This window comes from Lissotriton vulgaris, chromosome 8 (assembly GCF_964263255.1).
Source record: "Lissotriton vulgaris chromosome 8, aLisVul1.2, whole genome shotgun sequence".
Classification (NCBI taxonomy): Eukaryota; Metazoa; Chordata; class Amphibia; order Caudata; family Salamandridae; genus Lissotriton; species Lissotriton vulgaris.
The window spans coordinates 982,585,602-982,611,435 of NC_141696.1; the positions used below are offsets into that span (position 1 = coordinate 982,585,602).

Consider the following 25,834-nt stretch of genomic DNA (forward strand, 5'->3'; position numbering starts at 1 on the left):
TTTTAATGGATGTATTTATATGTTCATGCATATTGCATTGATTTCAGACTGTGTGTGTTGTTTTGAATACTGTGTACTATGTATGCTAATACTGTTTGTCGGTCCGTCCGTGTGCCTCGGGGGCACGGAAAAAAGGGCTGAACTGACTTCATCATGCCAACGAGGCCCTATTATGGATCCAGTGACGTCAGCGGGGTCGCGAACGGAGCCGTACCCTCTGTGACGTCGTCCATGACCTCGCTGGCGTGGAGAGCTACAAAAGTTTCTGATTGGCTGCTGCGCAGGGGATATTCACAAGGTGAGGAATCCACAGGCAGATACTGTATCTACCAGAAAAAGCTTTACCGAAGGTAAGTAACTTGTTCATTAGTATCATAGGCTACAATGGCAATGCAAAGTAAGTTTAATAACCTATGTATATCTTTTTTTAAAAGAGAACCAAACTTGAACTATAACCAATAAGGTGACAGCACCCTCTAGAACACTCCTGACAGAGTCTGAATCACTCGGATGTTTTACCGCATGTCACTGAATGTGACTGTTCCTGATTTTGCAGGATCAGAGTCTTCCTCAGTTTTTTCCTTTACATTTGAAGATTTATCTACAACCACTATGTCTGAGACTTCGAAGAAGGGCCTCTTCAGATCCTGCAAAATCTGTGGGAAGAAAAGGCTACATGCGGATGATCCACACAACGACTGTCTTTACTGCCTCTACCCGCAACATCAGGTAAAGGAGTGCAAAGTATGTAACACTTTCTCTTCTAAAACCTTAAAAGACATGGATGGAAGGCGACATATGTGGCTACAGAAGTCTACTTCACAGAAATATACCACTTCTGAGGAGGACAGTGATACATCTGTGAAACCCAATAAAAGGTCAGGATCATGTGACTAAGGGCCTGCTGAGGAAAGTCTCTGAGAAAGGAAAAGAACCAAATCATCTCCACCGAGGCGGCCTCCTCTCAAACTTCTACTCCATCTGTGAAGACAAGGGAGTGTAAGCGTTCTTCTTTCTCCGAACCGTCAAGGTCAAGTAACCTCTCAAAACTCTGTCTATGACATTGTCGTCAGCACTGGCATCGACGACTGTCACCACTGTCTCGTCTACGAGACCATAATCGTCCAGAAATTCGCTTACAACAGCCATCGACACACCCATCTCGTCGACAACGGTAATATTATCAAGATGCTGTCGATGATGACACCATAGACTGCAACATTGTTGAAAACACCGTCGACGACGGCACCATCTATGCCGAAGTTAACATTGATATTGTCGCCTGGACCGTCCACAATGATGAAAATAACCAAAATAACAAAAACTGCTTTAAGACCTGAATTGACATCTCCTAGCAAGGTCTCACCTTTGCCACCAAGTCACTTGTTGGACTTGGAAGAGTCAGACGACGACAGGCCTTTTGGGCAACCACACAGCCCATCAGAGCTCCAAATAAAATAACAGGAGGAAGACGATGAAGATGAGAAAGAGCAATATTATCATCAATGTTATGCCCCTCCCAACTGCATTATGAACATTACCAATACTATCCTCATCCCTGGTATGATGAAGTGCAAATGCCTATATCGCTAGTCAAGGATTTGCAGGCCATGCTGCAGGATTATAGAAGATATCCTGACCCTCCACAGGGACAGCCAGTAGCACCGCCTCAACCTTCCTCTCCTTTTACGCCAAAGCATGTTTCTCTGCCTGTAATGCCCTGGATAACACCTTCCTCGAACATAGGGGTGCCACTAAGAGAGGACCAAACGTCTTCAGAAGACGAAAGGGAGGGAGGAGATGCAGGTCGTAAACAGCGACCTAGACCAGTACTAAGTTTGCCCACAATGGACTCACTGACGCTGCCTGCAGCCTCTTTCTGCAAGCCCCTTCTGCCACTAGTGTCTCTGATGACAGAATCCCAACGCCTCAGGACACCTTTGTACCTGGCTCCCCGACCCAAGGAGAAGAGGACCAAGGGTGTCCCCAAGCATCATGAGACCTGAGCACCCTTGTTGGGTCAGCCGGACTGCCCCCGGATGACTGAGGCTTCTTGGTCTCCTCACTTTATGCAACCTCCTCATCCTGAACACCAGATGGTGCATGTGGGTCCTGCAGTGAACCCTCAGGTCCCAGTAACCCCAGCATCTGCTCTGCCTCTCAGACTCCATTCAGATTCCAAAGGTGGCTGGTGATTCCATCTGACCTGCAGCAGGCCACTCTCTCTGTCTCAACCTTCTTCAAGTCATCTATCTGGCCCTCAAAGCCTTCCTACCATCCATCAAAAGGAGGCTGGGCAGATCTCTGATACAAAACAACCACTATGTGGTACTGCAGAAAGCAGGGCGAAGTAGGGTCTTGGATCCTGTTCTAGGAGACTCGTCACCTCTGGAAGTGTCTGAACCATCATATGATTTCCTGGTCGCCAGTTGCCTGGCAAGGTCCCTGACTGCCAGAGCATACAAACTAAGTAGGTATTGTCTGGCAGACCATTAGTGGTGTTTCCATACCTACACTGTCAAGGGTGTCTTCAATCAGTGTGGAATGCCCTGGCTAGATCTGTTTGCCACTGTCAAACGCACAGTATCAGCAAATTTGTTTGCTGGCAATTCCTCTGAGTCATTCGGTTGAAGACACATTACAGCTGTAATAGAACAAGGGCTCCTGTGCGCAATTCCTCTGCTCCCTCTCCCTTCCTTGGTTTCTGAAAAGATAAGGATAGGAAAAACGCTAATCGTTTCATTTGCCCCGGACTGGGTTAAGAAAGTGTGGTACTCTGAGCTTCTGAGCATTTGTCCATTGTTTAGGCCACCACTTCTGGAAAACCTTGTTTATCCAGTATTGGGGTATCTTTCATAGATTCACATGCCTGAATCATTCCCCGTCGCCAAGGCGGGAGTGTCACGGTAAATACAAAAGTAGTGTCAAGAGTAAATAATAGTAGGCTAAAAGAAAAGGCCTAAGTCTTAGTAGCCTATCTACATCATTATAGTAAAAAGAACCAAAGATTGGTTCCAGCCAATAAGCTGCTAGCACCCTCTAGAATTTTCCCAGCAGATGCAGTTCTCCTCCGGTTTTCACCGCACGTCGTGTGTGAAGGGAGTCTCCCTGAGTTCTGCTCCGTTTCTTCAGTTATTACTTCTTTTTGGATCATCCAAGATCATACTTCATTTATTTGACACTATTAAGGCAGTAATATGGCAGAGTGGCAGAAAACAAGGTAATAGACTACGAAATATGTCTAACCTTTTCCTCAATAACTCTCATGTTCTGAGAGATGAGGCTATTATTGGGACTACATAGATTTTAATCTGTCACTTCTGATGGGGACAACAAGGATTCCTTCACCTCATAGGAGAGGTCAATGGGAGAGATCGCACCAGCAGCCTCCAGAGGGCCCGCAAAAAAGCCCTAAAGGCTTACCTTGAGTCGTGATAGGCACTTCTCACAGAGAGAGGCAATTGGAAAAAAAAATTCCCATCAGCGAAATCCTCTTAACTTGAGTCTATAGCAAAACTCCATGTCTATTATTACTGCCTCAGTCAAAAAACAACGACAGAGTGTCCTTCTCAAGAGAGAGGAGGAGAGTTACTGATGGCAAGGTGTATTCAAAAATCCTCGCAACTTGGCTGGCACAAGTTATACCCCCGCTGGTATTCAGACAGTCCCTTGCTCACTTGGCCACTGGATTCAAGATAGCCTGGCTGAAGAGGATTATGAATCCAAAACCGGTCCCAGGATGCTTGTTTCCGGTCCAGGGAAGACATGGCTTGGCAGTTCGGGCTGGACTGTTCCCATGAGGCACAGGGTTAGACTGATTTGCATATGGCCATGTCTGAACTGGGGTGGCTGAGTGAGCTAAAGAATGGTGATGGATTAAACCCAGATCAGTTGACTGGGGGTGAGTGTTTGATTTGCTCAAACGCTCCGTTCTTCATCCCCTTTTGTATTGCGGTATTCAGACAACAGCATGGCTTTGTGCCCGGCAGGAGTACGGTTAATCACTTGCATAAGGTGATCGCGCTTTTGGATAATGCTATGGTACAGCAAAAGCATATAGGCATAATTTTTTTAGATGCTGAAAAAGCATTTGACCGCGTATCGTGGTAGTTTGTCTGGGCCACAATGCGAAAGATGGGGTTTGGACCCCATTTTTTGACAGCGCTACAAACTATGTATAAAGGTCCACGGGCCAAAATTTGTACAATGGGTAAAGTCATCTTTTGTATATATAACTAGGGGAACCCGGCAGGGATGACCCTGCTCGCCTTTACTTTTTGCTATCTATAGTAATCTCTAAGGACAAAACAACTAGGGATAAAAATTTGACAGCCTATGTTGCAACATATGGAGATATCGATATGAAAGACAATTGCTTTGTATATCAATGTTTTGGTGTTATCATTTGTAAATTGTGTAACATTCCTACATTAATGATTTAAAGGATTGACGTATAAATGCTATATGCTATGTACTGAACAATAAAGAATTTAAAAAAAACAACAATGTTTACTTCATGATTTAAAGGAAGAGTCTGGGAAGATCACTAGAGTGGTACCTATAATAGACTACATCTATTTCAGCAGTGCTTCGGCACATAGAATATAAATACTGTGCACTTGCTAACAGCCCATCTGTTTGATAGGCACCCTCAGCCAGATTCAGAAATTGCACGGCCGCCCAACAGCGATCTAAATTCCCACAACGCCTATCACCACACTGCCTGACAAGGAAGGACGTTGTCTGGACCTTTATAGGCAAAAAAATCTCTACCATGGCAGCGGCCTCTATTAGAGCTGCCATAATTGGCTGTTATGACCGTCAAATGTGGTTGAACATGGCGTGTCTCATTGACCTCATTCCAGAGGACCCAAGGCAGGAAGAAAGAAAGATTCTGTTGGAAGGAGAACGGGCTGCATCGGAAACTATAGATTGCGCCTTGGACATCTGGAACAACACCTTCCGTCAGCTAGCAGGGGCTGCAGTGCTTAGTTTCCAAAGATGGCTTAAAGCCACTACTTTCACACCTGAGGGGCAACCAAAGATTCTAGACATGGCCTATGTTGGAGAGTTTTTGTTTTGGTAAACATATTGATGAGGCCCTCTTAGCTATAAAAACTGACACGGATACTGCACGATCATTAGGCACCCTTCAATACGGGCACGGATCTTTCAGAGGAGCGAGAGGACGTGGTTTTTCATCAAGAGGAGGATATCAAAACCAACGGAATAGGCAGTATCAGTCCCAGTACAGCCTTACAGCCAGACATCTGCGACTAGTTTCTCCCGTCAGGGTGGTCGAAAGAGATCACAGTATCAAGGCCAAGACACGAACAGGAAGCAGTGATCTCCACAGGGCGCCAACCATTTTACCCTCTTTACCCATGGGCCTGAAGATTTCAGCTTTTGTTCACAAGTGGCAGGAAATTACATCAGACCAATGGGTTCTAGACCTAGTAACCAACAGCCACACCCTGGAATTCATCAAACTGCCACCTACTACTCCGCCCAGGGGTCCCCCTCCCCCTCATCTTCACGAGATTTTTAGTAGTTTAAACAAAGGAGATTTTATGGCTTCTCTGGATATGGAAGATGGGTATATCCACATACCTATCCACCCCAAACATCGCAAATATCTTCGCTTTCATGTGGCTGGTGCCCATTATAAGTTCAAAGTGCTCCCGTTTGGGCTGAAATCGGCACCAAGAACTTTCACAAAGTGCTTGACACCAGTGGCAGCAGCAGCATTGAGATCTCGAGGAATACAAGTATTCCCTTATCTAGACGATTGGCTGCTCAAAGGTCCTTCAGAACACGAAACCAAGATTGCCACAGCAGGATGTATCCATCTCTTCTCTGGGGCTGATTCTCAACGACAGCAAATCAGTTACATCTTCTCGAAGTCATGTTTTTTCTCAGAGCACGGTAAGACACAGTCCAGTGCAACGCATTCTTGTCACACAGCCGCCAGCTGCGTTTTCAAAAATTGGTAAGGTTAATTTTAAAAAGGTCCGTTTCAGTCCGAATGTTTGCTTCGCTCCGGAGGATGTGCTCTTCAGCGATACATCTCATACCCTTGGCATGGCTCAAAATGAGACCTCTTCAGGAGGAACTGCAACTTAAATGGCAACAAGCCATGGGTTTGTTCGACGATACCATCAGGGTCACGCCGCGCATGATAAATTCTCAACATTGGTGGTCGCAGACAGAGAATCTAACCCAGGGTCTCCCGTTCCTACGGACCATTCCAGATTTAATTTTACCGCCTGATGCCTCCATGGAAGGATGAGGAGGTCATCTGCAGGATTTGCAGATTCAAGGAAGATGGTCTCACAGACAAGAACAGCAGTTCAACAGGCTGGAGTTCCACGCCGTTTTTCTGTCTCTCCAAGCATTCCTCCCGAGGATTGCGGGTTCCTCTGTTCTAGTCCGGATCGACAATACCATCACCCTGTATTATATTAACCCCTTCCAAGCTGATGACGAGCTGGGCTCGTCATGGTGTAGCCTCCTCGTACACTGATGACGAGCCCAGCTCGTCATAAAACAATGAAATAGAGCAAATCCCAGCACAGGAGGGGAATTGCCTTAGCAGCCATGGGGTTAACAAACAAGGAGGAACGAAATCAGCTACGCTCTTGCAAGAGGCTCAGGAATTGTGGGAATGGGTCACATTCCACAAGATGCCCTGAGAGCCGAACACGTCAGGGGTCTCCACAATACCCTGGCGGACACGCTGAGCACAGACTGTCACGAGTGGAAGCTGGAAAAGGAACAAGCGAACTCGGTGTTCCAAGCTTGGGGCAAACCACCACTGGATCTATTCGCAACGAGAGAGAACCAGGAATGCCGATATTATGCCAGCAGGTTCCCTCAACAGAGCTCAAGTGTGAATGCCTTGTCCATGCAATGGTCAGGGATTTGTGCATACGCTTTTTCCCCAATACCATTGATTCCGAAGGTGCTCCGCAAGATGAAGCTGGAAGGTTGCCGTCTAATTCTGATTGCACCCCGTTGGCCAAGACAATATTGGTTCCAGGAACTTCTACTATTGTCTCAAGACAAACCCATCCTCCTACTGCCGACGCCTACAATGTTGCCAAGGGACGGAGGCCAAGTGGTTCATCCGGACCCACAGTCACCGCATGGCTCCTGATTTCTTAGAGTTAAAGGACTTCGACATTTCACAATACTGTTGTGAAATATTGGCCAAATTTCGTGCCCAAAGCACAATCAAGACTAATCGCCTCTTATGGAATAGATTTTGCTGTTGGTGTGAGGCAAATAATATTCACTCAATTCAAGCTCATGCAGAACAAGTTCTTCATTATCTGCTTTCTCTAGCCAAGTCTGGGCTTACTTTTTCATCGGTCAAAGTACATCTTGCTGTTTTTTCTAGATTCAGGAAATGCTCAAAATTCCCCTTTCTCTGCTCTTCTTCACTTGTCAAACAATTTATGAAAGCACAGTTAATGAAGCGTCCATTTGAGCCGATCCATAAAGCGGATCTCAAATTCCTCACTTGAAAGGTTGCCCATTTACTGGCTCTTCCCACTGCAAGAAGGGTTAGTGAAATCCAAGCTTTCACTATAAAGGAACCCTTTTTACATTTTGCTCGGGACTACGTAACCCTTCGAACAAATCCCAAGTTCATTCCTAAGGTACCAACACAATTTCACTTTAACGAACCGGTAAGATTAAAAACATTCCTTCTGGATCCATCCACTCCAGCTGAAAGAGCATTACACTCGCTGGATGTTAAATGCTGTTTCAAATTCTACCTACAGAAAACTAAGGATATCAGATGATCCAACCAGCAGTTCATGGCTTATGGTCGAGCAACTCTTGGAAAAGCTGTAACAAAGGCAACAATAACCAGATGGCTAGCATCTGCTATTCATTTCTGCCATGACAAGGCTAACAAACCTTTGCAGAGGAAAGTCAAAGCTCATTCGACAAGAACAGTATCAACGTCAACAGCTTTGTTTGCTGGAGTAACTCTGGAAAATATGTGTCATGCTGCGACATGGCAAAATGTCCACATGTTGACGAAGCATTACTGTCTTCAAACTTCGAATCAAGAAGATGCAGCGGTTGGACAGGCTGTTCTACGCTATCTCTTTCATTAAGATCAGACATGGCTACTTTTTCCCTTTTATGTATTATTCCATTCTTTAATATTCATGCAAATGTAGAGATTTGTATGTCTGCAAGATTTTAAATATTTGTGAGTGTATGTGTATGTGTATATATATATATATATATATATATGTGTATAATACTTGGATATAGCTTTGCTTTCTTTAAGACTACTCCATTTAAAAAAAAAAAGTTGTTTTCAAACACTGAGGATGCTATTTGGGAGTTTATGAACCAGTGTCTTCCACCATCCGCAAACGACAGTATATGGTTATACTGCTTCCTACTCTGATTCAGACATGTGAATCTATGAAAGATACCCCAATACTGGATAAAAAAACAAGTTACTTACTTGTAACTACAGTTATCCAGTATTGGTATCTTTCATAGATTCACATGCACCCACCCTCCTCCCCGGCTAGTCAGTTCTCTATATCTGGGATACTTACTTCTCACTTGTGCTAGGAAAATCTGAGAACTGCCTCTTCTGGGAAGGTTCTAGAGGGTGCTAGCTGCTGATTGGCTGGGACCAATCTTTGGTTCTTTTCACTATAATGATGTAGATAGGCTACTAAGACTTAGGCCTTAGGCTTTTTCTTTTAGCCTACTACTATTATTTACTCTTGGCACTACTTTTGTATTTACCGTGGCACTCCCGACTCGGCGACGGGGAATGATTCAGGCATGTTAACTTTAGATTCCCTTGTGGTGTGCTGCAGGGGTGCTACCTCAGTACTTCCCACTTTTTAATGTATGTCTCCACTTTGGTAATTTTTATAAGGAAGGTCCTTTGGCTTTTTAGCATGATGTCCTATGCAGACTATACTCCCGCTATCTTTTCAATATCGAATAACCTTGTTAACATCCAGAATTGTTCTTCTGACTTTGTCAGCATCGATGAGTAGCAGTTTTTTTTATCTGTACTGCGACAATACCAAGATCTTGCTCTTGATGTTTACTGTGTAAATTGATATCATGTTTTTGCGCCTTGTGCACACTATATAAAAATTCCCAATAAACAAAAAGCATGATCTTAACTAGCTGAATGGCCATCAATCAAAGGCATATATTTCTAGTACTTAAAGATAAAATCGTTCCACTGTTTTGTACCCTCTTTCATTCTTTTTGAAGACAAGGCTTTAAGAGGACAAACGGTTACAAATTTTGTGCGCACACTCCTATAATGACGAAGTTGTCAAGACGTGCATTGTAGGGTTGCATAATGAGATTGATCCATTGAGTGGAATCTATTCTCAGTGGATGGATAATTAATGTTTACAGTGAGCACTGAATGGGAAGCTTACATAAAAAGAAAAACGTGTAAACTGGCCAATGGTAAACATGCATTAACAAGCATATAGGAGATTGTTGCATACTCTGTGTACTCACTGGAGATTAATTTGTCGAGCTTTCAAGTCATAAGAAGGATGTCTAATGAGAGTTTATGATGGATGTAGCCACAGTGCAAGATGAAGTTAAGAAATTAATGAGAAAAGGTGCTAATTTTGTGCATTTTGTGGTCATTCATGGCATGATTTTGTCCACCCCTTGCATGATGCTGGTCCTGGATTCCACCACAGTGACAGTTATTTCCACATTGTGAGCATCTATTCACATATACCATTGATAAAAGACCTGGCTTGAACCATATGCAAACATTCATATAAATCCAATTTGTCTATCCATAATTTACTCCTCAACTTCCCCTTTCAGTCAGCTTTATTATTCAGCCATTCACACATTCATGCACTTTATCATTCACTCGTTGCACCTATTCATTGATCCATTCTTCCAACTGTTGCCCATTGTTGCATTCACCCACTGTCATCTCTTCTCTCCACAAATCTCAGTCAATGAAAAAAACCAGTTCCCTTATAATTAAAAACCCTATTGGATATTGGATATTGGATATTGGAGGGGTATTTGTAAAGCGCAGACGTTCGCTCCGAAGGGAGCATCTTGGCGCTATGAAAACCTGGGACCAGATCAGAGGGAGGGCAGTGGGGGGTTTAGATGGCTGCTTTAGTCCAGTCGTCAGAGAGATTAAAAATCCATGTTTTGAGGTGTTTCCTAAAGGGTTTCTCTTGCGTCTGGAATCTAAGATGCTTTGGCATACTATTCCAGGCTCTGATAGCTAGGGTGCTGAGAGTTTTTCCGCCTTTGGTTTTTAGGTTGAATTTGGGGAGGGTCATGAGGTTTTCTTGAGAGGATCTAAGAAAGCGACCCGGGATGTAATGAGGGAAACGTTTCGCAAGGTAAACTGGGCCAGATTTGTGGAAGGCTCGGAAGGCTACAACGAGAATTTTGAATAGGATTCTCTTGTGCAGGGGGAGCCAGTGGAGGAATCTGAGGGCAGTGGAAATAGAGGATTTACGTGGGAGTTTTAAGACCAGACGCGCGGCAGTGTGCAGGACACTTTGCAGTTTTAGTTGGGTGGATTTCTTGGTCCCTGCCAAGAGGCCGTTGCAGTAGTCCACCCGAGAGAGAATGAGGGCTACTGCAATGGTCTTTCTGGAGTCGAGCGGGAGAAAGTCGCAGAACTTTCTCATGGATTTTATAATGCCAAAGCATTTACCCGCCACGGTAGTGGCATGGGAATCAAAGGACAGATCGGAATCGAAGATGACTCCGAGGTTTCTGGCCGATGAAACTGTCTGGGGTGGAGCAGCAGAGTTATCAGGCCACCACAGAGCGGGACAAAAAGATGCGTTCTTCCCAATGGGCAGGATTTCGGTTTTGCTGGAGTTACAGCGAAGGTGGTTGTTATCCATCCATTGAAAGACCGCTGTGAGGCAGCATTTAAGGTTGAGTTCGGCCAGGTTGGAGTTGTCTTCGAGAGGGATGACAAGCTGAGTATCGTCGGCATAAGACGTGACGATTATGCCGAACGATTCTATGAGTGAAAGCAGGGGGATGAGGTATATGTTGAATAGAAGGGGACTTAAAATGGAGCCCTGGGGTACTCCACACGAGATTTTTTTTTCTTTGGATTGGAAGGGGCCCAGTGAGATGGTCTGAGACCTGTCACTGAGGAAAGACCTGATCCAGGCTAGAGCTGAGTGGGTAATGCCGATACCCATAAGTCTGTTTAGCAGTATGGAGTGGGAAATAGTGTCGAAGGCCGCCGTGAGGTCAAGAAGGATCAGGATGGCCTTCTTCCTCTGATCTTGAAGGTTTTTAATGGTGTCGGTCAACTCGATCAGGGCGGTCTCGGTGGAATGTCTAGACCGAAAACCGGATTGCTGGGGGTGAAGTAGGTTGTGGGCATCGAGGAAGGCCTTAAGCTCTTTATGGACTAATTGTTCCGTGATTTTGCCCAGTGCGGGTAGCAGGGTGATGGGACGAAGGTTAGTTAGATCAGAGGGGGGTTTGTTCGCCTTTTTCATCAGAGGTTTAACCGTACCTTTTTTCCAGGTAAGTGGGACAGAGCCCGATTTGAGGGAGAGGTTGATTATTTTGTTGATGATGGGGTTTATTTCATCAATGATGATATGGAGGATCTTGGGGGGACAAGGGTCAGAGGGAGAGCCTGATTTGCATGAGAGAATCACTTCTCTGGTTTGAGTTAGAGTTACCGGAGAGAAATGAGTGAGGCAATTTGTGGTCGGGCGAAATTTGTCAAGCTCTGAGAAAGAGAACACCGGGGGGGAAGGGGGAAAGTTGATGTGAATGGAGCTTATTTTTTCCTCGAAGTAGTCGGAGATCTTATCGCACAGCTCTTGTGACGGGGGGATCTCTGGTTGGAGGGCTTTTGGTTTGGTAAAAGACTTTACTATGGAGAAGAGGGTTTGTTGTTTCTGATTGGCGGCATTGATGGCGTTTACATAGTAGGTTTTTTTAGCTGATTTTATAGTTGAGAGATAATTTTTTCTCAGGAGTATGTAGTTGCTACGGTCGTCGTTGTCGTATGATCTACGCCACTTGCGTTCTGCTTTCCTGCAGAGGAGGTGGGCGGCGGTAAGGTCAGGAGTATACCAGGGTGCTTTGTTTTTCGTTTTTTTTAGGGTGTTGACTTTTTTATTAGGTGGACATCGTTCGGAGATTTCTTGCGAAAGCCATTTGTTGAAAGAAACAGCATCTTTATCGATGTTTCCAGAGGAAGGGGGGGCGTTAGAAGGGGAGAGGGGGTGAGAGATAAGACTTGCCTGCACAGTTTTCCAATTAATGGAGTGAGTGTGTTGGCGGATTGGTTTTTTGCAGTTAGAAGGGAGGACATTGAGAATGTGGAAAGGGATCAGGCTGTGATCCGACCAGATTTGGGGAATGGGGGGTGAGGTGGAGATGGCTGGGAAATTAGAGCAGACACCGTCCAGGGTATGACCAAGGGAGTGTGTGGGCAGCTTGACACTTTGTTGAAGGTCGAAGATGTCCAATGTCTGCAGCAGGTTACTGGTGGAGGGGTCGATCGGTATTTCCAGGTGAAGATTAAAATCGCCCAGGAGGGTGAAGTGAGGGTAGCGGAGAAGGAAATGACCGAGTGCGTCGTTGAGGGAACCGAGGAATTTCGTCGCATTTCCCGGCGGGCGATAGATCAGCCCACCTGAAAAAGAGAGGGTGTGGCTAAGCTTGATGGAAAAACCTAGTCCCTCGGCATCGGTGAGGGGGTCGAGGCAGAATGTGTGGCAACTGAAGGAATTCCTTAAAATGACCGCGACACCTCCACCTCTACCTTTCAGTCTATCCTGTCTGTGGAAGGAGTACCCTGAGGGGAGGGCGATGGCAATGTCAGGGTTACTGTCTTCAGTAAGCCAGGTCTCGGTGATCATAAGGCAGTCCAAGTTGTGGTCAATAATAAGGTCGTGGATGTCCTGACTGTGTTTACACATGGACCTGGCGTTAATTAGACCTCCGGTGAAACAAGGTTGCGTAGGAGGGGTTGGCTGATTCGTGGCGAAGTTGAGGGTCCAACGACAGTTATTACAACTAGTGGGACCAAATGTAGTTGAGAGGTCGAGTTTGCAGGGGCAGTCCGATCTGCCTTGAAGTTTGCGAAGGACATTGGGTGCATACCTGATGCCAAGAGGGTGTTGGGCAGGGGTTCCTGCGCCTGGCGCGGTCGTGGCGCGGACGGGCGCAGACGGGCTTCCCTTAGGCGCGCCTTCGGCGCGCAAACGGCGCTCCCGCTGCGCTCGTCCGCTGCGCGACCTCTGAAAGCACATTTGTAGGGGCAAGGAAGGGGGCGTGGCCTAAAAAGGGGGCGGAGCCAGCGCGCACGCCGCTGGCGATGGCGGCTGCAAGCAGGAAGCAGGAGAGCGCGAACAGCTATTACTATCAGCTGTGCGCTGAGTGAGAGCGAGCACTGAAAAGTGCTTGGTGAATTAAAAACAAACAATAACAACAGTGACACCACACAAGAGCACGAGTGCAGTGTTAAGAACAATTTTTAAAAGAGCAGTGGAGTACCTCCAGAACCCGGCTTCCGCCTCAGGTCTGGGACAAGGTTTACACTACCGCTAGGAATCAGCGGGGTTAAGTAGGATGATCAGGGGGCGTGGCCTAAAAAGGGGGCGGAGCCAGCGCGCACGCCGCTGGCGATGGCGGCTGCAAGCAGGAAGCAGGAGAGCGCGAACAGCTATTACTATCAGCTGTGCGCTGAGTGAGAGCGAGCACTGAAAAGTGCTTGGTGAATTAAAAACAAACAATAACAACAGTGACACCACACAAGAGCACGAGTGCAGTGTTAAGAACAATTTTTAAAAGAGCAGTGGAGTACCTCCAGAACCCGGCTTCCGCCTCAGGTCTGGGACAAGGTTTACTGAGACCTGTCACTATTGATTTTGTCAGTGATTCTTTTGTCTTTTACATATTGCTCCCTACAGTTGTTTTGACAACATATGTAAGCAAAACTCCCCTTCTGTAATATAGCTTTATTTATTAATGTAGTTTTGTTGTAACTTTTGGGTGCTAAGCATCATACTTAAGAGACTTCATTATGTTCAAACTGTCCTGTTCTTTAAGCTTTTTTTAACATTGCTTGCTCTGCTCCTACTTGTTGACATCTGACAGGCACCTCTTACAAAGGGAATATACCAGAGAAAGGTTTCGAGGACATTCTTAGTTTAAATATGAATTTTCTCATTGAAATGCCTGTGTCCACTATCACCGCTCTGATATCGCTCAACTGTCACTTTTCTGGTAGTCTTTAATCATTGGAACAGTGAACTGCTGTTGGCAGAGTAACATATATCCATTAAAATTGTTTTAAGTGAGAAAAAATATCCTGTGTACCTAAGGTTGAGCTTTCATGAGTATATTTTGTTTGGGTGGGAGGATAAGCATCACATGAAAAAGAATCTCTATTCCAAAAAAGATTTGACTCAGACGGCAAGATTTACAAAGCTTTGTTTGCTGTTAGGAGGTGATAAATTACCACTCTCCTAAACATTTGTCACGGGACCTGATTTAGATTAATGTAAGCATGGAAATGTCTACAGTTTCTGGAGAAAGTTCTAAATTAAAAACAAAAACCTCCACTATATTTTATCTCTTGTGAAGGAAACTCCACTGCAGAATTTTTCTCTGGAGTAAGCAGTTCCTCCAAAAATCAGAATATATTTCACTTATCACCCAACTCTTAATCAAGAACTTAAGTTATTTTATCATTTTAACTTTTTGTTCAATTTGACCATGCAAACATAATAAATACCAGCAGCAGTGATATGTGAATGCTCACACATTTGTTGTTACTGAATGCCAACTACTTTTTGTTGTTTTGTTTGGGAATATTGAACTGAGAGGTTTATGTAAATACATCTGTGATCTTTAAAGTTAAAGATCAGAAGTTATGATGTGTTTTAAGTAACCAAAATAAAATAAATCCCAGAACGTTCCTCCATTGTTTCAGGTCTCCTTTCCAGAATGTGTGAGGTGGATCTCAATAGAGTTTGACTCTCAGTGTGGCACAGCACAACCTGAAGATGTTCTGCGCTTGATGATTCCTGTCCGGATGATTCAGGGCGCAGGGTTTGGACCAAAGCATTCTCCTGTACATGAAAGTCTGAATTCATGGATCGAGTTGAAGAAATTCTCTGGATCTGCTGGATGGCCAACGATGATACTTATTTTACCTGGTAAAGTCTGAGTGAAGCACACTTTTTATTCCATTGTTCTTGCCAATTGATTATGTAGTTAAAATCAGTAAAACATTTTTGTGAGCTCTTAATTTTTATGATAAAGCGTCCTCTTTCAGATTTGTTTTTGTAAATTCTCATCTTTTTTAATTCAGATTGAATGTCCTTAAAGGTGGACCCAGAGCACGCATGCATGTTTGAAGATTTTGTCCATGCATCTGTATGCGCTCCCCTCCCTCTTCTTTTCTTTTTGTGATTGAGAAACACGCATTGCCTGCTGTGAGAGTTTGCCAAGCTTTTACTTCCTTTTTGGCATGGTGAGCAAAAGAATGATGGATTTAACCCAGATCGCTTGACTGGGGGGTGAATGTTTTGATTTGTTCTGCATTCCGTCCATCAATTGTGTGTCTTTTGCTTATCTCAGGAGGACCAGCATCCTCATGCCCCCTTACTTGGATGACTGGCCGATAAAGAGTGAAAGCGAGCAACAGGGCTTGGCACACTCCCAGGCCGCCATAGATGCGTATTTACAGAACTTGACAATTCAAGGTACATGGACACTGCAACAACTGAGGTTCCACTTCAACTACCTGGATCTACTGGCCATTCACTTAGCTCTCAACGCCATTTTCTGTCTCATTCAACACAAGGTGGTCCTTATCCCGACAGACAACATGACCGCTCCTCTCCAGGACTCCACACCCACATTCCATAGGCTATGAACTATGAATGAACCGGTCAGGGATATTTACCTGCACTTTTCCACCAATCCAACTCCATCCATTTATGGTTCAGAGACAGCAAACATCCCTCGCTCTCACTGGTTCACCACCCGTCTCAACTTGTCCCTAGTGCCCCAAGTCCTAGAATTTGGCTACCTCAATCTTCCACCTGCGTGTATGACTATCCTCAAGGGAGGGCTTATTGTGCAACTAATTTTGAAAGATTTGTCCACTGCTGCCTCCATAATCACATTGACCCTCTCAAGCAAACAGTCCAAGACATAGTCTGCTGCCTACTTCATCTGCAGAAGTCAGGCCTTACCTACACGTCTGCCCATCTTTACTTAGCTGCAGTTGCAGCTTACCTTCAGAATAGGGAACACACTAGAGTCCTAGTCATCAAGGCATTCATGGAAGGACTAAAATGAGTCATTCCTCCCAGGGTACCTCAGTCTCCTGTTTGGGACCTCAACATTGTTCTCATATGACTCATGTACGCTCCTTTTGAACCCCTTCATTCGTGCCCCCTGCAGTTATTTTCCTGGAAGGTGTCCTTCCTGGTAGCTATACCTCTCTCAGGTGTTTAAGTGAGCTTCAAGCTCTTACCCCCCTGGAACCATTCTATCAGGTGCCTAGTGATAGTTGTCATTACTACAAATCCAGAATTTCTGCCTAAGGTGGTATATTAACTTAAATTAACCAAACCATTGAACTCCCATTGTTCTTTCCTCACCCAAATTCCATGACAAAGTCCTTCACACATTAGACATCAGGAGCGTCATCATGTATTGCATTACCAGAACAAAACTCTTTCGCCAAAAGCAGCAGCTCTTTGTTTCATTCTCTGAACCATAGAAAGGCCATGCTGTCTCCGAATCTGGCATAGCCAGGTGACTGGTCAATGTATTCAGCCTGGTTATGCCAAAGCTAAGCGGCAATTGCATGCCCCACCCAGTCCCGACTCTACCTTCAAAAAAGGGGCCTCCATAGCTTTCCTCGTTAACGTTCCCATAGCTGCTACTTTGGCACTCCACACACATTCACTAAACATTACTGTGTGGATGTCTTAGCATGTCAAAAGCCAATGGTGGCCAAACTGTGCTACTCTACAATAGCCTCCAGCTATCCACTGCTTATGGAAGAACTGATTAACAATCTATGCAGAGCATATGTATCTACAATTACACACCACAACCTGAAAATGTTGCTTACTTTGTAACTATCTGTTTGTGGCATGTAATGCTGTACATTCACATGCGCCCACCCTCCTCACCGAAAGCCTCAGGTTGTTGCAAGATGCCTTTCTTTTTTGTTCTCTAGCATGGTCATCTTCTTTTGCTTTCTATGCTACATTTGCATCCTCACCCTCTGTGTGGAAAAACAATCTAACTATGGAGTTGATTTCCATGTGCATTACCGGTAATAGTACTCAGTCATGATTAGAAAAACATCAAAGAAAAATAACTTGCACACGTCTGAGTCCAACTCTAGATGGCAGGAGTTGCAGATTGTGTGAATCTACAGCACTACATGCCACAAACAGAAGCTTACATAATAAGTAACATTTTTCTTATAGGTGATTTCATAGGTACTGCATGTCGTGTGTAAGATGCTTCGTAATTGTTCAAAAGGAAAGATGGGAAAGTGGAAAAAAGAAATGCTCGATTGGGAGACTAGAACTAAAAACACAGAACACGGTCATGTGGTCACAGTGCTGCCTTTTCTAATATGCTGCCCCTAGTGTGAGAAAGTGCCATCTTTCTTGCATTGGTATGCCCCCACTTTTTGCTGAATTGCTGATGTGCTTTGACTGAGTGTGCCCTTGGCTCCTGCCAACTAGGTGCCCAGGGCAAGTGTTCCTTCCCTAAAACTGTGTTGCAACTAAAACCCAATTGGCCTCTCTGGCCACCTGCCAGCCCCTAGTAAATGGTATCCAGGGCCTGGTGACCAGAGGAGACCCCTAAGGGCTGCAGCACATATTGTGCCACCCTTAGGGGCCCTGTACCCTGGCACCCAGACACTGCCTTGGCAGGCTGAGTGTCTAAGTACAGAACTAAACCGAGAGTCGACATGGCACACATCCCTGTGTGCCATGCCCACAAACCCACTGCCCTGGCATACATCAGCCACCCCTCCAGCTGGGTGCCCTATGCCAGTGGTGTGGGCACAGGTGCATAAGCCCTGTGCCCCTACTGTACGCAGGGCCATTCCTGGGCACTGTAAGTGCAGTGATACCATTAAGAGTATATGGTGCTGGGAGGTTGTCATTACGAACTCCACAGCACCATAATGGCTACACTGAAGACTGACAAGTTTGATATCAAACTTCTCGAGCACATTAAACCCACACTGATGCCATTGTGGGATTTAATGTAAAATGCACTACAGATGGCATCTTGGAGATGCTCCCTGAAACCTAACCTGCAATCCATGTCTTGGCTGAGAGGCTGCCTAGGCTGCCACACAGCAGACATGGTGCTGGACCCCTGGGTGGAGAGCCCTCACTCTCCTGGGCCTGCAACAATGCACATCCTGTGACGAGATGCCAAGCCTCCTCCCCCAGGATGGGTAGGGGTAGCTTCAAAGGCATTCCGCTACTCCAGACCATTTCCTGTACTCAGCAACTGGCCCCCACCAGTTCTGACCCCCACTCTGGCAGGAATACTGGCGGGAAACCCTTTGTCAGGAAGGGGGGTTTGCCAGCCTGTGCCAACTCCACCCCTCAGGTGGGAGAGGCAAGGTGGAGCACGACCCCGGGCTCCGGCCATCTTGAAGATGGGGAGCCCTGCCCAATCACAGCTAGGCTCCTGCCCCTCCCACAGGAGAGGAGCAGGCTAGGGGGTGTACCCACCCCAGGACAGGGACCCATTGGTCCCTGCCCTTGCCCACCTGTAAGGCCCCTAAATTTAGTATTTAGGGGCACCATGAACCTTCCTTCCTCAGATCCCGATTGCAACAACAAGAAGACCAATAAACAAGAAGACCTGCCGCGCAACTGCTAACAAAAAGGACGACGCCCACTGACTTGGCTCCAGAGACCCTACAGGCCTTTTGATTCTTGAACCTGCTCCTGCGGACAGCAACCTCTACAACCCAGGAGGACCTGCCTTCCTTGAACCTTCCAAAAGACTGGGACTCCCACGAGCAGTGGTTCTACTTCAACAGCAATACCCCTGGTGCCAGCCAGGAACCGCGAATCCAGCCCACTCTGCACCCGCCAAGCCCGGCCTGTGCCTGAGTGACCCAAGACCACGAGGACGTCCAGGCGACTGGGACCCGAAGTCCAGTGCCCAAAGACCCTCCTCGACGACGCCTGCAGCCTCAGAAACAGGGACCCCTCCAACCGCGACCAGCTGAGGGTAAGATTTTCTGACGCCAAAAGACACCCCTGCACCCACCGCCCCACGGCCCCCTGTGCATTCCTTTGAGGTACCTACCTCTTCTCCAAGATGCCAACTTACCTCTTGAAGTGGTGGTCGCACCTGAAGAAACTCCGCCCCCGAGCCTGTAGGTTTTGTTCACTTTTTAACTTTCCCATTGGATAACATTGAGCGCCCGACGGCTCAAAAGCACCCTGCACCCAGCTGCCAGAGTGCCGCTGGAAGTGCAACTACTACCCTACTCTACTTCCCCACTTGCCCTGAGTAAGTGACCAGGAGCTCAGCTCCCATATCTGCGTGGCCTGCTTGCTTTCAGCCACCAACAAAGGCCCCCTACCCTCCATTGTATTGCATCGGGCCTACTCGCTCTGCACCCGGCTGCCCCTGTGCTGCTGCGGGTGTAACAACTGTACCATTCCTACCCTGGTAGACCCCCGAGTCTATGCCCAGAACCATAACTCTACCAGTCGAGTACTTACCTAAAAGCCGATAACTCATTTTTCTTCCATAGGTTAACATTGACTGTTTTTCACTTGAACTTTCTTCTAAGTGTGGAGTTTTGAAACTTTAAAATATTCATCTAAAATCAGCCGAATAACGAATTCCGAAATACTCAACCTGTGATCAGGAGAGAAGCCAGTACCAAACCGCAAAATTAATCCTAACTGTACTCACCAGTTACCTGCATTTTCTTCCACAGGGAACCATTGACTGTTTTTCGGTGAAATTTCTTCTAAGTGTTGATTTTTGCAAACTCCAAATATTCTTTAAAAATTGTACCTAATACTAAAACGTAATTACTTACCTGTCTTAGGTAGAGGTCAGAGTGCTGAACGTAGGGGTCCAGTACTGGATTACAAAAGTAACGAGAACCTACTTTACCTGTGACTTCTATTTCCTCTCATAGGATAACATTGCCTGGTTTTTACTGAAAAGTTTCTAAGTGTCAACTTTGAAAATACATTTATATTCTTTAAAAATCACAACTGTAACCAAAACGCTTTTAATTAACTGTTTACAGCTTAGGTCCCGTAACTGAATTAAGGATCCAGTCCTGTGGTTAGAAAAGTGATCATTAAAGTAATAAACTGCATTTATGTAGAAAAACTCATTGAGCTCAATGTTAAATTGTGTTTAGAATTGTGTTGCCTATTGCAACCACTGTAGCTATTGTACTTAAAAAGTCTATTGCCTTTCTGCAAAGTAATTACCTAAAGTCACTCATATTGAGAAAAGTATATTTTATACCTGTTGGTTCTAAAATAAAACAACTATATCTTTTGATATAAAAACAATTGGCCTAGAGTTCAGTTCTTGAGTTTGTGAAACCTTTTGCTGACTGAGTGTGTACAACAAATGCTTTACACTGTCCTCTGATACTGCCTTACTGCTCGACCAAGGTACCACTTTAGAGAGTGAGGTCATATGGGACTTTAACCTCTGTCATACCTCTGGAGACTGGGACTCTAAATACACAGTACATTACTTTGGTCCAGTATATATAGAGCCACTTTCTTACACCTAGTGACAGCCTAAACACATTTTCAACCAAGGAATTTCTGTGGAGGAACTAGATTCAGGCCTACCACTTGGGACCCAATTTAATCTTGGGTTCTCAGTGGACTTCCCCCAAATTCTCCTCAGTGCCTTCCATGGGTCTTCATTTAATCAGGCACTTCTGGACTCTGACCGGGCATAGGCCTTTCCTTCTCTTGAAAGATTATGACCATGAACCAGAAGTTGAATAATAAGCAATAAGATTATGCCTCTGATTATTTAAGAGGGATTTGGGGTTTACTGTAATCCTGCAAAAGGATGGTACATGAAGCCAAGTTGCATATGCATTCCCTGATGCTGCCTCTGGAAGCACACTAGGACCAACTGCTGGGCAGCCAGCTCTCCAGTTCATGGTACCGTCCTTGTAACTATGAGCAAGCACTCCCAAGATCACTGGTCAGTCCATACACAGCTTACTATCCCAACTGACCCAAAAGAGTATGTGTTGAAAGACTAGTTACAGTGAACTCTGAGTCATTTGCTTGTGGGGCAAAGCAGACTGCTGTACATTAACACACTGAATTTAACACCAATCTTTCTCGCTTTCAATCATTTCTCGCAGTGGTGAAATCCAAAGAGGTGGTGATCCACAAAGCTGATGATCCTCCAAGCCAAAGTCCTACTCTCTGTGAGGATAGAAGGAAACGCCCACTCGCCATAGCGTTGGTTGTCAATTCATAGGAATACACTAGTCACTTGATATGGCATGTTCCTCCTGGTCTCCTGCATTCCATGATTGATTACTTCAAAGAAGATAGCCTGTGCAGATGTTTTCACTTGTTAGAAAAGTGAGAAATCTGCAATCAAATCCATCAACACCTACCTTCTTTGGGATCCGGGGGTTATTCATCCATAATCAACTTCACCACTCGTTTGAGTAAATAGGTAATCTCATGTATGGTCAAAGGGCCTTGTCTTTTATGGGATGGTCCATGTTAGATGAAGGGAACATTCATAAATATGTGCCCTTTACTCCTGAGAGTCCTGAAGATTGAGGGTTATTTTACTTTAGTTGCTCTCTCATGGTTTCATCTACTTCAGAAGACCCCCATCTACCCGTCACATTTAGGGCCCGCCTCGTGGTCTGAGGGAGGAAAGTGCTGCAGTCCTCGTACCGATACCCAGCTTGTGTTTATGATTTACAAGGAGCTACCTTTCACACACCTAAGTCTTTGATCAGGGACTTGAACTTCCTAGCTGCTGCAATGCAACCCTCTAGCAGATCTCTCTAGAAGAAAAAAATGCTAGGATACTGCAATTTGGCACTGGAGAAAAGCATCACCTGGTTGAAACTGGTGCAGGTTGACTTAGCTTACTGCCATTGTGCCCTTTAACTACATGATCTGAGAGCCCTTGCCAAAATGGCCATTAAAAGACATCTGATGGGCCTGGTGTATCAGTTTCTACCAATTTGGCACTTTTTGAAGCTTTAACCAGTCATAGGAATGTTGAAGTGAAAACCTTTTGAGCCAGTGATCTTATGCGACAAGAGGCCTCTTCATGAAAGACAATTTATGTGGAAGCCATCATCGTACAGCTGCATTTTCAAGCTATAATCCTTTTACGCATTAGAATGATTCCCTGTTTTCCACCAGGACATATTTGCTTGACTTTTTATACCTTTGTTCCAAAAATTCTGTCAGAATTTCATTTAAAAAAGATTGTTCTTCAGACACTCTTTTCACCTCCACATAACATCTCAATTGATTAGGCTCTTCAGAACCCTGATACAAGGCACACGCAGCACTTTCACCTTTAAAAAGACCTGGAAATACTATCTACCAGCCATTTGTTACTTTGGAATGGTCATGTTTCCTGTGCGACTGCAAAGCTACAATTGCCAATTGGATAGTGCTCTTGATAACCCATTGCTATACTGTCTGTAGGAAGCTAGCTTTTTATGTAGTATACCAAAACGAAGAAAGTAGAAATTCCAGACGACCCTTATTGGCTTACAGGGCTTCAATTAATAATCCCAAATGCTCTCTTTTGTGGTAGTGTGGGCGAGCAGTTTAAGCTCATCAGCGAGTAGTGTTAATGCATTTGTTGAAGTCACAGAATCAATAAATGAGGCACACACTCAAGAAGAAACTCGAAACCAATTTTAGAAAAAATAGACATTTTTAAATCATTTTAACACCAAGATCTTCGTAAATGGGTAAGTACTTTTCAATTTTTATCAGTTTTTGCTGAAAATTAAAAATCTTCACTCAAATGCGTTTTTACACCGCAGTGTTTTCCAGGGGTCCCTTTTAGGACTTAAGGTACTGTGGGGGTCAAGGTCCAAAGTACCACCAGCAGTTCTAGTGTACCTGCCCTGTAGTGTCTGGGTGCTGGACGGGTTGGTAACCTTGCGCGCTACACTGTAGGAAAATGGGTGGGCACCTAGAACCAGGCTCTAAACGGGGACTTGTGGACAAGTTTGGAAGCTCCCAGCGCGGGGTGGGTTGCGGGCCCTGTTCATGGTGGTCCTGGGAGCAGGTGAGCACCGTAGGTTGTCGTGGACCCAGGCTGTGGAGCTCGGGTGCGCACTCGTTGCTGATTTATGCGGTGTGGACATCCCTCGTCGGCTGCTTGGTCTTTGCGGTGGTGGAGTATGGATTGGACTCAAACAAGCTTTGGTTGCTGCAAGGGGTCCAGTACTGCAGATATTGTTGCAGGGCAGCATCGGTAGACCCTGTTCTATTCTCACTTGGTGGGGAGATGGATCTGACCTCTTCCTACGCGGCTGCTGCGTTGGTAGACTTGGTGGTCAGCAGAACGGTGAACTGGACATTGCAGTTGGTGCCTGCAGTTTGCCGGGAAGTGGCTCCTTCATTTCAAGAGAGTTGCTGATGGCTTGGGGAAGTGCTGAAGGCCCTCTGAGGCTTAGGCCCTCTGAGGCTTTTGAAGGATGCACAGCTGCCGGATGAGTCAGATTGCCCAGACGGGAGCAGACAGGAAGGGTTTGGCGTCAAAGTCCTACATCAGTCCGCGGTTCTTGCTTCTTTGGGCTCTTCTTTGTCCTCTTCTTACTTCAGTCAGAGGAATCTGAGTGCCTGGTGGTAGAAGGCCACCTAAATTCTGAATTTAGGGGAGTGAAGGGTAGTAGCTAATGGGCTACTTACCCATGAGGTCAGTACACTCCCTGTATGATCACTCCCTGTGGGGAGTAGGCATAACCCCATCCCAGAGTTCCTAATTCTACCAAAATCAAGATGGTGGAATCCTTCCTTCGTGGAACACATCTGCAGCCTACCTTAAGGATGTGACTAGCCCGTTGGTGCAACAATCCTACTTGCTTTTCTAGTTTTCCACTTGTCCTGGTGCCAGATGGGCCTTATGGAGGGGGTGGCATCTCCATGGTCTGGGTTAAAGCAAGGCCACATATCCAAGGCAGCAGGGGCTTTGAAGTCTCTGGCCTTGGTATGCAGATTCACTAACCATCTTGCTGGAGGAGGGGATAACACCTCCTGTCAGAGCAGACATTATTCTTGACATCCTGAGAGTGTGGTCTGAGACCTGCAGGGGTCAGAAACTCACCTGTTGTGGCAGCTGGAAGGGCCCAGTCAGTCTGAACACTAGAAGACTAGTAAAGTTACAGGGGGCACCTCGAAGGTGCCCTCTGGGTGCATGTCATAATAAATCTAGTACTGGCATCAGTGCAGATTTATTAGGATAACATGTTTGATACCAAACACCCTAGGTTTCAGTTAAGTCATCAGGTAGCTGGGGAGCTGTGACCAGTACTTATACTTAAGATGGCTTCCCTATTCACTTGTACTGTCTAGTAATTGAAGTAGACAGCACAGGGGCATATCTGCTAATGCACATATACCCTTACATGTAATATAATGCACCCTGCCTTAGGTCTACAAGGCCTGCTGTATGGGGTGACTTACATATATTACTTGCAGTGACTTTGGCATAGCTCACAGTGACATGCAGTCTGTAATGATAGCCTGCATGCAATTTGAGCGTGGGCCCCTTAGGATGGCAAAAGACATACTGCAGCCCTCAAGGATCCTTTTTAGAACCCATACCTTAGGGACACGAGGTACCATTTACTAGTGAGTTACAGGGATGCTAAAGTCCATACCACTTGTGTTAAAATTTGAATTTGCTTGTTTAGATGAGGAGCACTGGCGACGAGGGCTGCTTAGCAATCAATCAATCAGGGTTTTGTAGCGAGCACCACTCACCTGTTTGGGTCTCAAGGCACTGAGGGGTCTGTGTGAGCAGCTCCGTTGGGGTCATTCGAAGAGCCAGGTCATGAAGTCATTCCTCAATTGGTGCAGTGTTGGGCTTCGCTGGAGGTGAAGGGGGAGATTGTTCCAAGTATTGGCTGCGAGGCAGGAGAAGGACCTTCCAGCTGCTGTCGTCCTGTAGAAGCGTGGGATACTGGCTGGCGGAGAGGTCGGCTGAGCAGTGGTTTCTCTTGGAGGCATGGCAGGAAATGCAGTCGTTGATGTATTGGGGTCCGGTGTTGTGGAGGACCTTGTAGGCATGTGTGAGCAGCTTGAAAGTTATTCTTTTTTCAACGGGTAGTCAGTGGAGGTCGGGGAGGTGTTGTGTGATGTGCTGTGGGATATCCAGGATTAGTCTGGCTGTGGGGTTCTGGACGGTCTGGAGTTTTTTGTTGATTCCGGCGTATAGGGCGTTGACGTAGTCCAGTCTGCTGGTGACGAGTGCATGAGTGACTGTTTTCCTGGAGTCGTGGGATCCACTTGAATTTCTTGTGTAGTATGCGAGTGTGTTGATGCATGCGTAGAAGACGGTGCTGGCGATTCATGGTGAGTGATGAGTCGAGTATGATGCCGAGGTTACATGCATGGTCCATTGGGGTGGCTCGGTTTTCGAGGGCTGGGGGCCACCAGGTGTCGTCCCATGTGGAGGTGGGGTGGAGCCCAGGATGAGGACTTGTGTTTTATTAGAGTTGAGTTCCAGGCAGCTCTTCCTCATCCAGGTAGCGACGGCTTTCATTCCT

The 25,834-nt window shown here is 45.8% G+C and overlaps 1 protein-coding gene across 12 annotated transcripts in view; it reads left to right on the forward strand.

Annotated features, from left to right (window-relative positions):
• MYCBP2 (MYC binding protein 2) overlaps positions 1-25,834 on the forward strand; it is a 2,065,574-nt gene that overhangs the window by 852,180 nt on the left and 1,187,560 nt on the right. For all 12 annotated transcript variants that reach the window (XM_086934832.1, XM_086934837.1, XM_086934835.1 and 9 more), the window contains one exon: positions 14,984-15,209. In XM_086934832.1, coding sequence (XP_086790958.1) covers positions 14,984-15,209 — 226 coding nt within the window. The remainder of the gene's footprint in view (positions 1-14,983; positions 15,210-25,834) is intronic.